This window comes from Onychostruthus taczanowskii, unplaced genomic scaffold (assembly GCF_017590055.1).
Source record: "Onychostruthus taczanowskii isolate IOZ18803 unplaced genomic scaffold, ASM1759005v1 scaffold43, whole genome shotgun sequence".
Taxonomy (NCBI): domain Eukaryota; kingdom Metazoa; phylum Chordata; class Aves; order Passeriformes; family Passeridae; genus Onychostruthus; species Onychostruthus taczanowskii.
Window position 1 is genome coordinate 1,853,725 of NW_024501792.1, and position 10,113 is coordinate 1,863,837.

The 10,113-nt window shown below is 54.7% G+C and overlaps 1 protein-coding gene across 1 annotated transcript; it reads right to left on the reverse strand.

The window, feature by feature from the left end:
* Positions 1-853: 853 nt before the first annotated feature.
* COLCA2 (colorectal cancer associated 2) lies at positions 854-7,604 on the reverse strand. Its single transcript, XM_041413735.1, has 5 exons — positions 7,598-7,604; positions 5,285-5,421; positions 4,578-4,628; positions 2,048-2,215; positions 854-982 (listed from the first exon to the last, which is right to left on the reverse strand). Exons 1-5 carry the CDS (start codon positions 7,602-7,604, stop codon positions 854-856), a joined length of 492 nt encoding a protein of 163 aa, XP_041269669.1.
* Between the last annotated feature and the right edge of the window lie 2,509 nt (positions 7,605-10,113).

A 10,113-nucleotide genomic window follows, 5' to 3' on the forward strand; every position in this document is an offset into this window, starting at 1 on the left:
TGAGTTTATGCAAATGCAGGAAAATCCTCAGGTATTACAACTTTCCTATTATCTACCTTTTAAAAAATTAAATAATTTAGCTCCTGTTCAGCTGATTATGCTGAAAATCTTTTATCAACAGCCCAAACTTGATCAAGGGCTGTCAAACTACATCAGCCTCTCACTGAGATTGCCTCCACAGGGAAGCTGGTGCTGAGCAGCAGCCAGAGAAGTTTGGCTCTGGATTTTACCTCTGAGGAGCCATGGGCTAAACCCTGCTGGGGCAAACAGCTTTCATTTTCTGCCAGAACCACTATCACCAGGGAAGCCTGGGCTGCAGCAGAGGGTGAGGAGCTGCAGATTCAGCTCAGAGCTGGGTGATGCACAGCGTTCTCTGGGAAAAGCTGGATTAAATATGGACCTTTTATCTGCTGGAAGGGGTGAATGAGAGCTTTCATGTCATGGAATAGGCTGCTCAAAATCTCAGCCTCACCTCTGTGAGAGCAGGGTCAGCAGCAGAAGAGAAAAGCACTGACCTTTAGCACGTGAAAAATGACCAGGCTTCAGCATTTGCACCAAATGATTTATTTGTATCAAAAAGAGCTGGTTTAATGACAAGTGTTTGATAAGGCAGCTTCAGATTTATTTTAAAAAACAGCAACAATGAAAAAATAAACAGGGAAAAAACCCCACCAAACCACCACACCACCAACAAAACACCCCTGACCGTAGATCAATGTAGTGACAGCATCTTGTAAAAAATGTGTGAGTAGTGAAGAATAAACTGGACTGTGTTAGGCAGCACAACTTTGCATAGTTCATGGGCAATTTAATCTGATTTGGATAGAGTGGATGTGTGAAACCGCAGCCCCCATTAGCTGTAGCAAATGTCACAGCTCCTGTCCCTCCTGAAGAAGTCCTCGGGCACGGCCAGGGGTGGCAGGAATTCCACGCAGTCCGTGCTGGGGCAGGGGAAGCACTGCGGGCCCCGGCTGTCCCTGCTCTGCGAGCCACAGGCTGTGCAGCAGCAGGCAGGGCTGGGCAAGGGACACGGGGGGTGGCAGGGCCACTCCTCCATGGGACAGCTGTAGGGTGGGCTGGGGGTCAGCGGGGTGAGGGGAGAGAGCTGAGGGGGAGAGCAGCTGGAGTTCCACGGGCTGGGCAGGTCGGCTGAGCTGGGAGAGCTGGCAGCCTGGAGTTGGAGAGAGAGAGAAAAAAAGAGAAAAAAAGGAGATTTCAGGGGAATGTGGCCAGCAGCCAGAATTCCTGAGCTGTTGCCTTTCTCATCTGGCTGCCCAGGGAGATCCTGGAGGTCCAAACCCAAAGGCAGTTTCTGTTAGTAGGGACAATCCCTGCCCAGGGAGATCCTGGAGGTCCAAACCCAAAGGCAGTTTCTGTTAGTAGGGACAATCCCTGCCCAGGGAGATCCTGGAGGTCCAAACCCAAAGGCAGTTTCTGTTAGTAGGGACAATCCCTGCCCAGGGAGATCCTGGAGGTCCAAACCCAAAGGCAGTTTCTGTTAGTAGGGACAATCCCTGCCCAGGGAGATCCTGGAGGTCCAAACCCAAAGGCAGTTTCTGTTAGTAGGGACAATCCCTGCCCAGGGAGATCCTGGAGGTCCAAACCCAAAGGCAGTTTCTGTTAGTAGGGACAATCCCTGCCCAGGGAGATCCTGGAGGTCCAAACCCAAAGGCAGTTTCTGTTAGTAGGGACAATCCCTGCCCAGGGAGATCCTGGAGGTCCAAACCCAAAGGCAGTTTCTGTTAGTAGGGACAATCCCTGCCCAGGGAGATCCTGGAGGTCCAAACCCAAAGGCAGTTTCTGTTAGTAGGGACAACCCCGACCAGGAGCTGTGCTGCTATTTGCACAAAATCTACAGGGCCTCTAGAAGGGACATTCCTCATCCTGCAGCCTCTCCCAGCTTATTTGGGGCTCTCCATGGGAAAGCATTCAAAGCCCATGAGCATCCCAGGCTCCTGAAAGCAGCCAGATTCCCTCATTGCTGCTGGAGGTGACTCCCTCCCCCCTTGGGGACAGCTGTGGCTGCGCCCCTGGTCCCAAAGCTCACCAGGCCCTGGTTGAAGCAGAGCTGGACTGGCTGGAAGGTGTCTGGGCTGTAGTGTGGGGATGGCTGGAAGGCACTGAAGGCTGGCTCAGAGGGTGCATCCGACTGCAGGCAGGAATCTATCAGCTGCTCCAGGTATCCGGGGCTTTCCTCACAGGAGAGGCAGCTGGAAAACTGCCAGGATGGGCAGCAGCTGGGCACAGGAGGGATGGGCTCTGCTTCAAAAGGTTCTAGGAGAGAAAGGAAAGCAGACAGCAGCAAATGAATCAGTGTTTATCTTCACAAAGGGCAGGATTCAGTGCTCTCCTATGCTCAGTAACCCTGTGCATTTAGACATTAAAACAGGCCTTTCAAGGGCAAGGTGGATTTTGTAGGAAAGCAGAAACCACGAGGGAGATGCTCAAAGGCATGTGGCTAACTCAGGGAATGCAGCCCTCTCAGATATAAAGCTCTTTCACTGCTGGAAACTCTTCAGGCCCCAGGCATTTTGGACAGGGATCAGCTGGAAATTCCCTCCCACTCTTGACCCTCTGACCTCCCTTCTGTGCCCTGTTTGCAGCCCCAGAAGGTGCCAGGCAGTGATTTGTTCTTCCCAGCCTGGCAGAGGTGCCTTTGCCTCATCTCCAGACCCAAGGCAGCTACACCTGCAGGAAAAATGGGATAACAGGAGGATAATTTGCTTTTTTATCCCCCAAACAGCCAGACAGGAGACAAACTTCTGAGCAGAATAAATGGAGCAATGCAGGACTGATGTGGCATCGTGACCATGTAGTGTTACTGGCCAAAGGGTGAGTTCCTGGAAAGCTCACAGCAGATCTGGCTTTTCAGAATTATTATCTTTACACACCAAACTCAAACATGGTTTAAGCCCTGTCCATGTGAAGGGCACAGGTCTGAAATGCACATTGCAGGGTCAAAGGTGGCTGTGGGGAGTGAGAAACACCCAAAATACATAAACTGATGGAGACTTTCCAGCCTGAAAAGGCTTTGGCATGTCAGCTTTGGTGTGTCTCACGTTTCTTTATTAACATAAGCAAATGGATTCCCAGCTATCGATGATTTAACAATTTCCTTGTCCATGCAATGTGTGCACTCACACCTGCCCAGCCTTTCCTCTGTGCTGGGGATAATTGAAGGATCTGTGAGCCCACAGTGCCCCTCCCCTCACCCCTTCCCCCTTTTCCTTGGATATTCACAGGCAGGAGGAGGAAACTCTTGGTGGTGTTGAAAATCTGGTATTTCTCTCACTCCTGTGGATGCTGGCAGGAGAGGGAGGAGAGAACAGAACCCAGCCAGGGGCTCCAGGGCACTCTGACCCTCAGTGGCCCCACAGCCTGGGGAAGGCGATGTTATTCCCTCGGGATGAGCATCCCTTCCCAAGGGGATGCAATTCCCTGCTGTGGGAAGCTCAGAAAGGAGAGCCCCGTGCGCTCTCAGCTCCTCATCTGCATCCCCCGGGCTCCCTGCGGGTGCTGATTGGCCGCACCGCGGGTGCTGCCGGCCTCAAAGAAGGGCTGGGAAGGCTCGGGGCTGTGGGAAAAATTGGGAATGGGGCGGGAAGGGCCGTGTAGATGGGCTTTGTACCAACCTGGGTGAGGCGGAGACACAGACTCTGCAAACTGGATGCTGCTGCTGCTGCTGCTGCTGCTGTCCCAAGGAACCTGAGCAAGGAGAAGGGAAGGAGAGAAGCTGTGGCACAGAGCAAGGTGAGTCTGCATTTCAGAGAAAACTCTTTAAATAAACCTTATTTCCCTCCTAACTGTGGCTGGGAAAACCTCCCTGGCATCAGATGAACATTGCACAACACGATTTTTGCTGGTCGCAGCACCCACCCCGGGGTGAAGCCCCTGAATCAGCTCCGTGCTGAGGGGCTCTTTTTGCTGCATTCCCGATTCTACAGAGCTGCCTCTGAAACTAATGTGTGTTAATTTCCAGGTGCGTCAACCTGGAAATTCCACGGTGAATTCAACCGTGAAGGGAATCCCAAGGAATTCGTAGGGATGGATATTACTGGGAATGAGTAATTAACTAAAGACCACCGCAGGTGTCCCATCAGACTGGATTGATGTCGTTTGAGAAGCAGCTCTGGCAGTGATCCTTGAAAAGGGACAGCTTCGTTTTTTAAGGAATGCTGGAAGCTGAAGCAAGACAGATCAACCACTTCTAGGAACTTGACCTGCTGGAAGGAAGAAATCCACCCCAAAAGCAACAGGATGTTGGCTGCTTGGGGGCCAGGATTTTACTCTGCAAGTACAAATACTGGCGTGGGTTTTCCCCTTAGATTTAATTCATACAGCCCTCCTCTTAATATCCTTTATTCAAGATGCTCTCGAGTGAGCAGCTCATTTCCCTGGCAACAACTTCCTGGCACATCCCGTGCATTTAATTCCTTAAACAGTGGCTCTTCTGGGCTGAGGGTGCCTTTTGTCCCTGGTGCAGACGTGACAAGGCAGAGATGGAGTCCCCAGGTTGAGCTTTTCTCAGCACACATCCTGCCAGCCCAAAGCCTCGGGGCTTTTGGGGCGGGCCGTACCTTGTGCAGGTCACCGAGGTGACTTCCCTCACCGCCACTTTTCACTTTTTCCTGTGTGGGCACCACAGGGGTTGTGTCAAGTGCTGGTGGGAAGTGAAAACCGGTTCCACGCAGCCCTGGGACACCTGGCTGTGATGAAGAGGCTGCTGCTGTTGGGGCTGCAGGGGAGCAGTGACCCAGCATTTCCAAAACCAGACAATTCTCTTCACCCAGACCTCTCTGCCCATGGATCTCAGGCTGATTTTCGTGCAAAGTGCAGAAGCTGAAATCTGAAAGGCTTCAAGAGCTGCGGTGTCATGAACCAGGAAGAAATAATGATTTGCCAAGCTCTTTATGCAAATCCCCTGAGTGGCTGGAGCTGGAGGAATCCTACAAAGGCTGGAAGAGGGAATGAGAGGGAATGTGCACGTGTGTGTGCACACAGAGCTCCAGCCCCTCCTCCAGAAGGGATGGGGCTGCCCAGGTGAGCCTTCCATCCCGGAGAGAGTGACTTTTCTGGAGCAGCAGCTTTGTTTTTTCCATGTATTCCTCAGATTCTCACTCCTTTAGGTCACTGCTGCAGCTACTCTGACTAAATGTTCCTTTCCCCCATCCTCACCAGCCTGTTACACTCAGATTTTGGCCCAGAGATAACAATCCTGGCAAAAAAAACCCCTAAAATATTAAAAGAGAAGGTACAAAGCCAACACCACAATACTTTTACTCACTGCTGAACCAGTGGCTGCTTGTCGTGCTCTCCGCTGCTGCAGCAACTCCTTGACTGTGATCTTCACCCTCACACCTTGGTACACCTTGGGCTTTCCTGAAAGAATTTGTGGAAAAACACTTTGCAAGGAGGGAGAATCTCATAGCAAACAGCAAATCCAGCAGGTTTTCAGGTGTGCTCTATGTGGAGAACAGTTTTAGACTTAACATGACTAATTTTTTAGTCTCTGTTTGCAGTCACACTCACAGCCTTCTTTAACACCTGCTAGTCCAGCTTGGGACAAGCAGACACTCATGAAAATCTTGCTGTTGATAATATTTAAAAACCACATGTTTTTTCTTATCTATCTCCTTCTTCCCCTGCCCCCCTTCCAGCTTTCCCAATACCAAGCTCCATCTGGTGCTGCTGTTGGATTCATTTAAATTCCTGACATATTTGCCTCTCTCAGGACCTGAAAATAAATGTGGGAAGCGTTTCATCTGGCAGATGAAGCCCAGGAATAAAACAATGGAAATATGTGGGTGGTTATTCAGAGAGCTCAACAAAACACCAATAAAATGACTGCTTTCTTGCAAAGCCTAGATTATCTCTTTATTCTGCTCATGTACACCCCTATTTATTTCAAACAAGAATTGAGGGTGTGTTTAATCCAGCCAAAACCAGCCAGCAATCACCAGTCACTACCTAATGAGGGATTTTTAGGACAGGAAATGATAAAGAATTTACTTCTTCTGAAAAACCACTTTCACTTGTTGCACTCATGGTAAAACACTCAGCTCCTCTGGCAGTTTCTGTCCTAACTTTCTGCTGGTGTTTTAACTGAAATCACACAATAAAAGGAAACACACCCAGACTGCTCTCTACACTCAAAAAATGCCAGAGCAGGGAGCAGACAGCCCCAAAGGAGGCACCAAAAATAAACTCCCAGCAGGAGAACAGCACTGCCCGAGCTAAACCTGGCCTTCCAGTGCCACCTCTGGGCACGGAACACCTTCTCCAAGGCAGCTGCACAGTGCCAGGAGATCCTGGCACAGAAACAACGCTGGGTTTGCAGGTTCTGCCCCCAGGGCCGGGGAATCCTGCACTGCAGGCACTGTCCTCTTGTGCTGTAACCTCTGGCAGCCCTCTCAGTGCCCCCGGGGTGCTCCGGGGGAGGACGAGCTGGGACAGGCACCCGGGGCCCTCCAGAGATGTGACAGGGCTGCCTTCAGGGCACTTTGCTGAGCTGGGCTCAGCTGGGGATTATTCATCTCGTGGTTTGTGTTTTGTTTCTGTTCAACAAGCTGGGGAAAATGAGGGGAGGGAAGGGTGGGATTTAAGGAGAACACCCCGGTTACCAGAGCTCCCTGCAGCCAGGGAGGGCTCTGAGGTAGCAGGGCCAAGGGTAGGATGGTGAGGGTGGGCAGGGAGCAGAATGATGGGGCTGGGGGCAAGGACAGGGTGGGCACAGGGTGGGCAGGGCAGGTGGAGAATCAGGAGCAGGGTGACAGGGACAGGCTGGGGGTCAAGGGCAGGGTGATGGATTTGGGACTCAGGGGGCAAGGTGATGGACTGGGGGTCAGGGAGGAGGGTGGCCAGGGTGGGTTGCCCACTCAAGGGGCAGAGTGATGATTCTGAGGGTCAGAGAGCAGGGTGATGGAGCTGGGGGTCCAGGGGCACAGTCATGGTGCTGAGCATGGAGGGAAAGGCTGCTGAGGGTGGGCTGGGAGTAGGGTGACGAGGACAGGGGGTGGACTCGGGGTCGGGGAGCAGGGTTGGGATTCAGGGGCAGCGTGGCCGGGGCGGAGTATGCGAGGAGGGCACAGAGAGATGCAGGGAGGGCAGAGATGCAGAGAGAGCACACAGAGATGCGGGGAGGGCACAGATGCAGAGAGAGCACACAGAGATGCGGGGAGGGCACAGAAGTGCGGGGTGGGCACACAGGGATGCAGGGAGGGCACAGATGCAGAGAGAGCACACAGAGATGCAGGGAGGGCACAGATGCAGAGAAGGCACCCAGAGGCACGGGGAGGGCACACAGATGTGCGGGATCCCCTGTGCCCCGGCGGCTGGGAGTGGTAGCACAGCCCCCCGGGGCAGAAGCCCCGCTCGGTGCCCGGCGGTGCCCGCGGAGCCCCTTCCCGAGCCGGCCGCGCTGGCACCCGGCGGGCAGCAGCCGATCCTTCCGTGCCTCCTCCCTCCCTCCTCCCCGCCCTCCCCGCTCCCTCCTGCCTTGGCAGGCGGCATCGCCTCGCTGGCGAAGTGACCCCGGCGAACCCCGAAACGGCCCCAAAGCGGGGTGCGGGGGCCGGCGGGGGGTCGGAGCGGGGCTTACCGGACATGCCGAGCCGGAGCGGGCAGCACCTCGCCAGGTGCCCGGTGCAGCAGCAGAGGTGGCCCTTGCCCCGGCCCCACAAGCTGGCCAAGGGGGCAAGAGGAGTCAGGCTTGAAATTTGGGGGTGAAGGGACCTGCCTGCCTGGTGGTAATGGCAGGTGGATCCCGACAATATTATTGTTTTATCCCTACGGGTATAAGTTTGAGTTTTTCTCTCCTAATGCCAAGTATTTAAAACCTCTAGAAACCAATGATTTGACAATCAATGATTGCGCGATACTTTCAATTTGAATATTCAAAGGCTCCACAAAATGGGCTATCTTTTTGTGAAACCGAGCACATCCCCATCTAGCAGAGGGTCTGGGGGAATAGGATTTGGTGGGGTCACCCTCCCCACCCTTTGCTTTTGGGACATTTGCAGGGTTTTATCCATCTTTCCCTGAATGCAGCAGATGCCTCCAAAGCAGCTCAGTGTTTTCCCCTCAGATGCACAGGCTGGGCTCCAGCCCTCTCATATTTCATTTGCTACCTGCAGTGTGCACTCTGCAAGGGGCCGACTTGCTTTTTGCACATTTTTTCATGTTTTAAGGCCAAATTCTGAGGTTTTGGGGCCAAAATGGCAGCGGGCAGGTGTGGCCTAACAAAGAGGCTGCCCTGGGCACCCAGGTGGTTGAAGTTACCTGAGCCCCACTTCTCCCCACAGCATTCCCTCCCTCTGCCTGGATGCTGGGCTCACACTGGAGTTTATTTGTGCTTTCCCCCAGTTCAGGCCGTTTGCCTGTGCTGTACAAATCGGCCTTTTCCTCACAAGCCTCAGTGCTGCCTGCCCTGGCAGCTGAAGCTGTGGGGTTCAGCGTGTGGCTCAGACTTTTGGGATGGCCATCCCTTCCCAGCAAAGCTGGAACTGGGTTTTTAGGCTGCCTTTAAGCTTTTCCCTGAGGACCACAGCCTCAGCCACAGGCAGGGAGTGAGGCAGAGAACAGGCCAGGCTGTTAATCATCTACCAGCAGCTCAGGCTGGCTGTCGTCACGGCTGAATCTTTTTTTTTTTTTCCCTTTAAGTTGAACAAATAACACTTGATTTCTGTGGAGAGTGAGGCCATTCCTGGCTCTGAAATGTGCCCCTGCAGCTCCTGGTAGGCCAAGCCTTGCCTGGGACAGCTTTATAGGGACACAACCCACCAGGAGAGGAGCCCACCTGCTCCAAGCACAAAGGAATGTGCTCTACAGGGAGGGGAGGGGGGGTCTCACTGAGGAATTTGGGATCTGAAACCCTTCCCTTACTGGGGCTGCACCCTCCTGTGGGTGGGTGCAGGCTGCAGGGAGCTGGCGTGGTGATTGTTTACCCCTGTAAGCAGAGAGCAGAGCCTGCAGGCTGCCCAGCTCCAGTCCTGGGGGAGCTGGATGCCCTCAGGAACCACAAGGCAGCAGAGTTCTGGCTGTTCCTGGGCTTCAGAGCACTTCCAGGCTGAGGAAAGTGTGTGCAGTGGTGTCAGCTGTGGAGTGGAAAAGGCTCGAGCTGGGTTCAGGTTTGGGGGGCAGCAGGGCTGGGTGTGGGCCAGGAGAGCTGCACACACCTGAGGTGAGGGGGAACAGCTCAGGTTTGGGGCCAGGAGAGCTGCACACACCCTGAGGTGAGGGGGGACAGCTCAGGTTTGGGGCCAGGAGAGCTGCACACACCCTGAGGTGAGGGGGAACAGCTCAGGTTTGGGGGAAGGAGAGGCACACACCCTGAGGTGAGGGGAGACAGCTCAGGTTTGGGGCCAGGAGAGGCACACACCCTGAGGTGAGGGGAGACAGCTCAGGTTTGGGGGAAGGAGAGGCACACACCCTGAGGTGAGGGGGGACAGCTCTGGCTGGGCAGGACCACCCCTGGAGGCTCCACAGCTGCCACTCGTGGGAGTGGAAGGTGCTGGGAAAGCTTGAAATGCCCCCGGGTTTGAGGAGAAAAGGCAAGGAGGGATTTAAGCGCCTCATCCCCACACGTGCCCTGGCGCTGGCATGCTCCAGAGCCTCCTGCTGCTGCTGTGGGTGCCAGGCTGGGGGGAGAGCTGTGCCAAAGGGGGTGAACCCTCGGTGGGACAGAGCAGGATGTGCTGCTCCGGGAGGGCTCCACGGCGCTGTTCGTGTGTGCAGAGCTACCTCTAGTGGCCACAGGGCTGGCTACCGGTGCCATTGGCACTGCCAACCGACCTGGATGTCCCCAGGGCTGGCTACCGGGGCCACTGGCACTGCCAGCCCACCTGGATGTCCCCAGGGCTGGCTACCGGGGCCACTGGCACTGCCAGCCCACCTGGATGTCCCCAGGGCTGGCTACCGGGGCCACTGGCACTGCCAGCCCACCTGGATGTCCCCAGGGCTGGCTACCGGTGCCACTGGCACTGCCAGCCCACCTGGATGTCCCCAGGGCCGGCTACCGGGGCCACTGGCACTGCCAGCCCCCCTGGATGTCCCCAGGGCTGGCTACTGGTGCCATTGGCACTGCCAGCCCACCTGGGTGCCCACAGGCTGGCTACT